Genomic DNA, 10844 nt, shown 5'->3' on the forward strand with positions numbered 1-10844 from the left:
ACCATATGACTGAAGCGAGGAGCGGCAGGATGGAGGGTGACAGCAACGGTGTCTGTGGACAGATTTAAAATGACCAAGTCATTTGGGTGATAGACACAGACCCCCCTCTGTCCACTCCCTAAATTCCAGGTAAAGCATCTTCCACCGTCATCTTTACTCCCTCAACAATTCAGTCCTCCTTCCTGTCAATTTAATCTAACTCTAGCCACTTGATGTAGCAGACGGTCGGTCTGCATCTTTATTCCTCCACTTTCCTCCTCTTTGTTACCGATGACTGAAACTCTTTAAAAACCAAAACAGGCTTGAGTAAGTGCTTTATTCCTATGCCATCGGGACTCTTTTGGTATTCTGCTTTGCTAAACAACGGCTAAAAAAAAAAATTCATTTTCAGTCTTTTTAAGAGACAGAACACAGCACCTCTTGCAGCTCCGGGAGGGGCAGAAATCGGGGTGGAGAAGCCTGCTAGGAACCGAACCCATTGGGCTCAGCGCTCCCTGCTTGGCCAGGCTCATTCAGCACCGCGGACAGATCCCCGCCCCGCCCCGCCCTGAGCCCACCCCACCCTCCTCTCTGCCTCCGCAGCCTCGCTATTGGTTCTCCCGGCTCCCCTCTCCAAGCTGCCAATTCTCCAACACACAGAACCAACCTACCCTGGCGCTGGACAGGCCAGAAGACAAGCGCCGGGATAGCCCGGGTCGCTAGAGCAGCCGAAATCTGAGCCTAGGCGATCAGGAGCAGGTGCGGGCTTTCTTTCGGCTAGGCCAGCTGCGAAGCTGTCTGCCTTCGACACTTTGTCCTGGCCCAAACCCTGTGACAGGCGCTCTGCAAGATGAATCTCAACTTCACCTCCCCTCTCCACCCGGCATCTTCTCAGAGGCCCACATCGTTCTTCATAGAGGACATTCTGCTACACAAGCCCAAGCCGCTGAGGGAGGTGGCCCCTGACCATTTTGCTAGCTCTCTGGCCTCTAGGGTGCCTTTGCTAGACTATGGCTACCCCCTTATGCCCACACCCACCCTCCTCACCCCTCATGCCCATCACCCTCTGCATAAGGGGGACCACCATCATCCTTATTTCCTGACCACCTCGGGTAAGTAGCAAAAGCCTCTAGGAGTGGGGAGAGAGAGGGTGGGCTGGATTTTATTTATTTGTTTTGTTTTAGCACAGCCCACCCAGAGACCAGATCTGGAGGGAGACTAGATCTGCCTGGGTGGCCTCCCTCCTTCGGTAACAGTAGAAGGTTGGGGATACGGCTGAGAGGAGAGCTCCCCTGTGGCATGCCAACTGAGTGGTTACTTTCACAGTTTTTATAACGGGATGGGGATGGTGTCTGGCCTGAGGCAGCTGGAGTCGATGGATGGGATCATATTCCTGGTGGGCAGTGCTCAGTCTTACTCTACTCTTCCAGGCCACTTTGCTCATTTCTCAATGGCCCCCTCTCCCCCTTAGCTTCTTCCATCTCAGAAGGAGGTCCTCAGTCATCTTGCACCACAGAATTGCCCTGAACTTTCCAGTGCAGAAACTGAAAAGGCTTCTCTTGGCCAGCTCTCTTCAGCTAGGTCCGGTCAGGAACATTTGCCGATTCTGCAGAGGACATGGAAGTGAGGGAGGAAAGGAGATTCAGATTGGCAGGAAGGGTTCAGAACAGAAGAGAGCTGCTGTTCTTCACTTCCAGTGTTCAACATTTAATTTATGGTCAGTTTGCTCAGCTTCTTTCTTCTGGCCCAGTTGCTGGAATCAGTTGCTAAAGTATTTCAGATTGACTATTTGGCAAGCAGTGGGGACTGATAAAGTAAGACGGGGCCTGGAGATGCTGGGAAATATGTTGGTTTTGGTTTTGTTTGCTCGTTTCTCTCAGGCTACACGCACACTTTCTTCCCTAGCATTTTCGTTCCAGCCAGAATAGAAAAATTCTTCTAATCTCAATGCTGAGCACCACAGTAATTTGGTTCCAGCAGGAGCCGAGGAAAGGCAGCAGGCAATGTATGAAATATGGACGCTGGAATCTAGAAAAAAAAAAGGTTGAAAGTGTATGACAGTAAAACCCGTTCTCAAGCGCTAGCTTAGAGAGGAGATTTTGAGGTTCCCTTGAGGCCTGCTTTGCTTCTGGTTTCACCACGCGGCTGAGGATGAACACTTCTCCCAGGGCTGGTATTGCCCCAAATCCGTGGTGCTAAAACAGCTTGATTTTCGTTTTTCTTTCCCGGGGATTGGTAAGTACTGGTGTCCGAGGCCTGTGGGCTTGGAGCGTCTAAAACACTGAGTAAAAGCTGAGAGAGTGGCAAAATGGAAGCATCCTCCCCCATCACCAGAAAAAGGCGCTTCTGCTCTCCTGATCCGCGGGGCTTGGAGTCGGAGGGAAAAGCTTAGGATCAGACTACATAACAGGGTCTCCAGGGCGACCCTGCCACTGACAAGGAAATGTCAGAGGAGAGCACCACAGTTTCTTTGGATAAGCGTCCCTTTGCGCTGTTTTGTTTGGTTGCTGGGAGGGCGAGGGCGACCCGGGAAAGGTGCTTTTCAGAGTTGAGAAGGCAAAGTCCTATCTAGCCCTCGGTGTTGTGAAGGTCTGGATGGATGTGGGTGGACAGCTCCAGTACTCTCCGACTTTTGCAAGAAAACTTCGCCAGGCCCCACAGACCCAACAGGAAGTGCGCTCTGAGGAAGGCTCCGGGAAGATGATTTTTTTTTTTTTTTTTAAAAAGCCCTCTGGATCTTTGCCCTATTTTTCTTTTCTGTTTTACTTACTGCTTAGTATTTGTATTTTGTGATGGCCTTTTGGGAGGGATCTCCAAGCGCTATTTTTGCGATCCCCCTCTCCACTGTCTTAGGGTTATTGGGAGATGGGATCCAGGAGCTTGGGAGCAAGTAGAAGACAGGTGTTCGGGAAGGCTGGGCAACGGAGTGGATTGGAGCTGGGAGGCTGAAGGGTACTTCCTGGGGATGTGGGTTCTGTCTGTCAGACTGCTCTTGTCTCTGCAGGGATGCCGGTCCCGGCGCTGTTCCCGCACCCGCAGCACGCCGAGCTGCCGGGGAAGCATTGCCGGCGCCGCAAAGCTCGCACCGTGTTTTCTGACTCGCAGCTCTCTGGCCTGGAGAAGAGGTTCGAAATCCAGCGCTACCTGTCCACACCAGAGCGCGTGGAGCTGGCCACAGCCCTCAGCCTCTCCGAGACTCAGGTGGGCAGGAGGCCCCGGATCCTGCGTCCTGCTTTTCTCCCCTCAGTTCCAGAACCATCGAGTAAAAATGAACCTCTCCCCTCTCCTTCGAGGTTATCCCCAAGACCCGACAGAATTTATACCTAATTTTCACATTAGATTTATCTACCCGCCTCTACTGGGGGAAAAAAATCACTTCCAGTGATTCGGCTGTCACTTCCAAGTTAATGGTTATTTCTATTTTTTTTTTTCTTCCGACCAAGCGGGTGACAAGCTGATTTAGGGGGCTCTTGTTTCTGGAGAAGCTTAAACGATTTTTTTTGTTTTGGAGAGGGTTTTATCGTGTAGCCCAGGCTGGCCCCCAAACCTCGTCTTCCCGCTTCAACCTCGGTGTGTGGATTACGGGTTTACACCACCCCTCTATGCTCCGTTGACCCCTCTTCACTGCCCCCGTGCAGTGAAGTACCATTATTTATTTCAGTGAGTACCATTCCCAGCAGCAAGTCTTCATAGGTGGTATCCCAGGGCTTGCTCACACTCAAGCTTCCCCTCTAGTTTTTATCTTTGGTCCTATTCATTCACCCCCTCAAACCCTTCTTTTATTCCTTCTCGGGATCTTGCTGTGAAATCATCAGTCATTCGGAGCTGAGACTAATATTCTCTCCAAGAAAAACCAGTCACTTCGCTCCATTCTTGACTTCGGGGGCCCACAAGTCCTGTTGGGCCCCGGATTTAGTTGTTTCCGTCACAGGGTCATAAACTGGGTGTAAAGGAGACCCTATCCATCCCGCACTTGTCCTTATTAATTAATGTCCATACCATTGATCCTCATCGCTATTCCGGTGCAATCTCTCTTGGAAGCCTTAAGTTTTCATTCAGCCTAAAACGATAATGCGTGGCTTTCCCAAAAGCGACCATAGCGTTAGGACCGAATTCAACTCGGTAGACAGAGAGCCTTTTCCCTTAAACTCCGCCACTCACTCAGATCTTAGCTCCGTCACCATTTGTCTGAGGAGTGACAGGATTTTGTTTGTCTCCCCTCAACCAGGTGAAAACGTGGTTCCAGAACCGGCGGATGAAGCATAAAAAGCAGCTGAGGAAAACTCAAGACGAACCCAAAGCCGCAGACGGGCCCGAGAGCCCAGAGGGCAGCCCCCGGGCCCCAGAGGCCGCGGTGGCCGACGCTCGGCTGAGTCTGCCCGCCGGCGCCTTCGTGCTTACGGAGCCGGAGGATGAGGTGGACATTGGGGACGAAGGCGAGCTCAGCTCCGGGCCGCACGTGCTCTGAGTGGTCGGGCTGGGGAGGGAGACCGGGGCGAGGAGGTCGCGGGGCCAGCCGTGGTCCTTCCCGGGCAGAAAGACTCGCTGAGACTCTAGACTCTGCTCCAGTCGCCCGGGCTGGCAGAAAGACAGACGCAGTCCATTCATCAATCTGCAGGCGCCGGCCACTCGCCCCCAGCCTTCTCCCTGTCCTCATCCTGTCCCCGTCCGGATCACCGGTGTGATCGCTGGTGTCTTCAGCGCCCGGGACCTGCCCAGTGTCGCAGCAGCCCAAACTGGCACCTGGGCTCGCGGTTCTACAATTCGACGGAGCTTTCTTTCCCGCTGCCAATGCAGAACCCCTCCATCCTCATTTCTCAGCCACTCGTCCCCCAGTTCTGTCGCCCTGTACCCGCCGCCTCTCCACCCGGACGGTAGCTTTCCCTTAAGCAGATGAAGGGACCAGGTGGCTGGGGCCATGCGGGGATCCAGGGAGAGCTGGACCCTTTAAACCTTCTGTGTCCTGACAGGGCTGTCGGTGGCTTTTCACTATTTCTGCTCACACCCCTACCGGGACCCCACATTTCTAACTCAAATCCCTAGGCGACCCCCTTCTGCTGACTGCGCTTCCATCCTCTGGGGTCCCAGCGGTCATCGGGGCGCTCGGTGTCCCGGGCGCTTGCGGCGCTGGTGGCCCCCACAGCGTCCCTCCCCACAGACCCATGGACAGAGAAAATCCACAGCGCAATTTCTGCTTCCGGAACTTGTTGCACTCTTGTCCCGCAACCCTTCCATGTCCCAAAGGCTACTGAGATTCTAAAAGTGTTGTCTTCGGGTTGTTTGTGGACGCGCTCACTTCGTGCAGTGTTTCGGCAAGGCGTAGGCTGGCAAGGAACACACTCCACAGCCTTCGGAATTTAGGCAAAAGGTGTTGTGGATGCGCACTTGTTTGGGGGTGGGGCATTGAAGCTATCGCTCGCCGGCCACTCCTCTCCATTGCCCCAGGTCTTCTATTCTCTTACTAGGTCTGCGGTCTCTCTGGATAATAATAAAGGGCTTGCGGGGCAAATTGGGAAGGAGCATAGGTTTCCGGGAATCGTCCGTTGTCCCGTTCCTCTGCTGGCAGTCACCTCTCTTTTCCCAGTTTCTTATCCCCGGTAGCGATGAACTTGGCTAATGACCTTTACTTAACACTTTCTCTCCGACCCCGACTTTTCTGTTTTCAATCATTTGACCAATGGAGATTAATGAATCTCATCCAGGTGAAAAAGGTCACCGCAAATGGTATCTTGTCTCTGCAAAACGCTGAGGGGACCGGCGCCTTTTGGTATTTGGAATGTGAAACTATGTTAATGAACTATATAGTTCATTCACATAGGCCGTGAGGGAGGAGACTTCGGTTTCCGGCCTGCCTTGGCTTACTGGTGGTCTTTAGATCAGCGAGCCTAGGAAAACTGGACAGGAGTGAACTTGGTAGGTGCATTCCTCACCCTCGGGAGCAGAGATAAATAATTACAGAGACTGCAGTAGTGTGAGTTTTGGGTGCATTTAATCTTCCTTTTCCTCCTTTTTTTTCCCCAACGAGGGGAATGAATTTTCAAGACTCCCCTAGGTGGAAGTTCTGAGTTTACGCAGTGTAACAAATGTAGCGCGATGCAGAAAGGGAGCTTTACCCAGTCTGCATCACAGAGGAGGCAAAGCCACCACTTAAAACACAGGCGTTGTGAAGCTTGCTCTGTAGTTAGTCAAGGGGGCTGTGAACCATAGGTCAGCAAACTGAGGCTCCACAAAGTTGAATGTATCCGCGAACTGGGCTAGCTAACAGCTGGATGGACGCAGATCATTTGACTCTGTTCCCTTCTTCTTGTATGCTCTCCCCTATTGTTTCTTTACTTTCTGGTAACAATGCCTTGGCTTGCAATTTGCCCCTGTGGCTTTGTATGAACATCCTCCTCGTTTCTTTAGTTTGTGTAGTTGTAGCTAATGATACAAATTCAGGCTCAGATTTCTCCTCCTCTGTTCAGATAATGACCATATTTTTTCAAAGCCGGAGTCTCTCCAGGCAAACCTTCTACTTCCACACTGTATCTTCAGCCTCACAGAACTATTTAAAAGAAGTAGTTTACAGAAAATGCTTTACAGTCACACACACACACACACACACACACACACACACACACACACACACACATCCCAAAACAAAAACCAACCAGCCAACCAAACCAACAAACAAACCCTTGGGCTAGAGGAGTGTGACTTGATAATAAAAGAAAGATATCTCACATAAGAGCACGGAGCCAAAAGCCAAGGGGAAAAAGAAACTTAAGTTTTTCTAGTCCTGTGGACAACAGCTGCTTAAAGTAAGTAAAAAATACTGTGTGATTGGAGAGAGAGAGAGAGAGAGAGAGAGAGAGAGAGAGAGAGAGAGAGAGAGAGAGATTAAATTAGATGGTGAACACAAACTCAAAAGCACTAGGCATTTATCTTTTCTGCCTTCAGAAAATGCCAGGACTTACTCCATGGGGATCGGAGTGAGGGCATTTCTTGAGCTTTTGTCTTGAAGAAGCAGGTAAACAGAGAAGCTTCCAGCTTAAAAATAGCTCTTCCAGATTGGGGCACAGTGAGTCTGGAGCCCCAGGAACTGGAGTCTGATTCAGGAGTGTTGCCTGCTTAGGGAGATGCCACTTCCAGTCACCCTGGTCTTTACCATTGGAATGCTGGGAGTGGAAGAGCTCTGAATGCAACCAGAGCAAGGCACAGTTTTCTCACCGACCCCACCCCAGCCCTGGAATTGTGGTAAATAAAGTGATAGCAAAGTCCTCACAGCTTTTCTCCTCTCCTCTCCTCTCCTCTCCTCTCCTCTCCTCTCCTCTCCTCTCCTCTCCTCTCCCCCCTTCCCCCAGTCCTTCTTTTCTTCAGATCAGCGATATTAAAAGACAGACACAATTTAGTCTCAATTGAATGTAACATGGCAGCAATTTTTGCTTTTGACCTTCGAAACTGATCAAAGCCTCAATGGGCTGACAAAGTATTTTGTCTGAATGGCTCAGATTTTTGTCTCAACTCAGTCCCTCTTGTTAGTAAAGATCCCACAAAACTATGTTCATTATATTATAGAAAGACATATAGATAGACCCGATTTTGAAGAGACAGAAACATCTTTGAGTAGCCGAGGAAGGCAAATAATTTCTCATCTAATCCCAAATGGGATCCCCCCCACCCACGTTTGTCCCCAAGACTGCTCCTGAAGGACTTGATTTCAGAGCTTCTGCGAGAGATTTTCAGTACTATTTCTCAGCTTAGTGTTGCTGACTGTCATGCTAAGAAATACTTAATCTGAATGTATGACATGAGAGAGTGGATTGGCTCTCTGAGAGGCAACAATGTGGAGAGGCACACTAAACAGGGCTTCCTGGAGCTGAGAGAACTATGCAGTAAACACATTCAGTTGAAGCAGCGAGCTCCCTGGGTCTTCCTGAATTTAGCTCAATCTACAAAATAACGAATTAATTGAAATACTTAAACACTATGTTTATTTTACATGTTTTTGCCATGGAACTTCAAAGAGAATATTGACAAGCTAAAATGTTCAGAGTGTGCAGGAGCCCAAATACTTACTGGTGTGTAAAACACAAATAAAGGACCGTCAGCCCTTTGGCTAGTCAGAGGAAAGCTTTGGGGAGGGGTGGAGAAGGAGCTAGCCTGTGGTAGCTGCAATTGTAGGGTAGATGTACTCTGTCATGCTGAAGATGAGGCTGTCTCTACACTAAGCACCTTCTCATTAGGAAGGGTTAGACAGAGGTTGCAAGGCAAGTCCAGGGCACTTTCTAGTGTGGGCATTAGATACCTCCTCCTGCTCCTCCTCCTGGGAATGGAACCCAGAGCCTCATGCATTTTAGGCAGTGTACCACCACTGAACTCCATCTCCAGCCCTTATGTGGTTCTTCATCATTAAGCTCCGACACCCTGTCTTCTTTCTAGAGGAAAGGAACCGCAGGTTTCCCATTGTTTAGATGGCCTGACATTTCATGAAGACTTCAGTTCACACATCCTAATTTAAATAAATAGATCCACAGCAATTAGAGGACTTAAGAGCAACAGGGCAGAGAAGGAGAGTATGGATTTTAATTCATCAAGTTCTAACACTTCATTCTAAAAGTAAATGAAAACAAAGGGTCATTTTACTAAGTTAAGGACAAAGTGTCTCTCAGGAAGAAATGATCCCTGTTAGAAGATACATCTAATAACTCCCAAGCCCTTCATTTGACACTTACTACACGCGAGAAGTCAAGTCTCAGATGATCACAAAGACAAAGTGGAGGGATTAAGAGTAGAAACTGCTTCCAGTGCCACCTTACAAGCAATTGGGGTTGCTCTGGTAAGTGACAGCAGCTCTGTGGGTACTGTAGCACGGGGAGGAGAGGATTTTTGTAGCGATTTCAGATGTAAGGATGAATAAGAAGTTGCAGTTGCCAATTGTCTAATAACGTCTTAGGTCGACTTTTGGCAACTCTTCTGGCCAAGAGCAATTTGGACCTGGAATGAATTTTCCTGGGGGGTTCCGAGTTCCTTCACACTCTGTCATCAAGCCAAGGTGGGGCAACTGCCTGCTGGGCTGTTTCAGAAGACACTCCTGCATCTGACAGGATGAGTAGGTCCTCGCATATACACCTTTCCCTTATAAAACAAACAAACAAACAAACTCCTTCACCTAATCTTCTAGTTATGATGAGTCAGTCATCCCAGGCACAGACAGACATGCTCAGTGTCACAAAGCCCGTTAGTTTGGGGAGCTGCAGAGTTAATACATCTAGTTGGTCAGAGAAAATTCTAGTAAATGTTTACGAGTGAGCTGAACATTCAGAATGGCTCTCATATGTGTATTGTGTTTGTTGTTCATTTGAAGTCAAGTCTCACTCTGTAGATCAGGCTGGCCTTGAGCTCATGGTCCTCCTTTGCCAGCCCCGCCCAAGTGCTAGGATCACAAGCTTGCATCCCATGCCCAGGGCCCTTGTATTTTTTGGTTGTTACTCCTCCCCTCTTACCCCTTAGAGTTTCTAGAGGATGCACTAGATAACCTAGCCTAATTTTGTTTGTAGTTATCTCTTCCTCTTGTGCTCTCCCTGTGGTATTGGAGAGTCACAGATGGAGCTGAGTAGGCATCGTAGCCATTGGCTGGATGTGTCCCACAAATGAGTTAAGAATGGTGAACAGAGTGAGATGAGAACTTTGCAAGTACCTACTATGAGGTCTCAGCTGGAAGAACATAACAGACAATAATGCAGCGTAGGTTGAACCTATCAGTTAGGAAGTCCCTGACATCAGACTCCATAGGATCTCAACCATTTATCTATCTGATTCACATTAAGTAGACATCTGAGCTTCACCATTTCATTACAAAAGGGTTAGAATGTCTCAAAGGAGCTGGGTTTTTTTTTTTTTTTTGTTTTTTTTTTTTTTTTTTTTTTTTTTTTTTTTTTTTTTTTTTTTTTTTTTTCCTGCGCTGTGAGAAGACTTGTATTCCATGAAAGAAACATGGCCTGGAAGGCTCCATTGAAAATGGCTTGCTGACATCATGCCCTTTTCCCCTTTATCTAGCCCTGCCCCATTCTGCTCTAAGGTTTTAGTTTTCTGATTTGGTGCCTGATAGGAAACAGAGAGAGGGTGGTTCAAATTCATAGGGACCTTTTAAAGTGATAATGAATATAGTCTTCAACTTACCAAGGGAAAGCCAGAAATTACGTTCCAGCTGTATCTTTAAGGTGTCCGTCTCCCTGGAGCACAAACACAAAACAACCCTCTCCAAAAGGAGAAACAAAACTGGGTATAATGGTCCATATTTGTGATCCTAGAACTCGGGGGTAGAAACCAGAAGATCGGAAAGGAATTCAAGTTCATCTTGGGCTTGACATAGTGAGTAAGAGGCCAGGCTGGGAGACACAAAACTGTGTCTCAAAAATCAAATCAAAGAAAAATGTGGATGGAGGAAGTGATGAGACCAATTTGCAGGGGCCAGAAAGATTGTTCTGTAGGTCAAGTGTGTGCCACACAAGGCTGAAGACCTGCGTTCCATCGCAGGAATTCACGTAAAGAGGAAGGAGAGAAACAAGTCCACAAAGTTGTCCTCTGACGCCCACATATCCACCGTGGTTTGTGCTACCACCCCCTGAGCCTGAATACATAAAATAATACATTTTAAGGTAAAAGAACATGAACACACATGGTGAAAGTTTTAGAAGGATTTTTAAAAAAAAATTAATTAAAATGTTGATGAATATACTCTTTGGGGAGCAACTGAATTTCCAGTGTTCGTTGTCTCTCTAGGATCCACATTATAGTTAATAAGATAATGGAGTGTCCTTACCAATAATTTACGTCAATGCAAGCCAAAGAATAGCCCACTGGTATCTTTTTTAAGGTTTATT

General features: G+C 48.4%; 1 protein-coding gene across 1 annotated transcript; it reads left to right on the plus strand.

Annotated features, from left to right (window-relative positions):
* Positions 1–829: 829 nt before the first annotated feature.
* Bsx (brain specific homeobox) lies at positions 830–4447 on the plus strand. The gene is made up of 3 exons (XM_059266845.1): positions 830–1091; positions 2984–3180; positions 4208–4447. Exons 1-3 carry the CDS (start codon positions 830–832, stop codon positions 4445–4447), a joined length of 699 nt encoding a protein of 232 aa, XP_059122828.1.
* The last annotated feature ends 6397 nt before the right edge of the window (positions 4448–10844 follow it).

This window comes from Peromyscus eremicus, chromosome 7, assembly GCF_949786415.1.
Source record: "Peromyscus eremicus chromosome 7, PerEre_H2_v1, whole genome shotgun sequence".
Lineage (NCBI taxonomy): Eukaryota > Metazoa > Chordata > Mammalia > Rodentia > Cricetidae > Peromyscus > Peromyscus eremicus.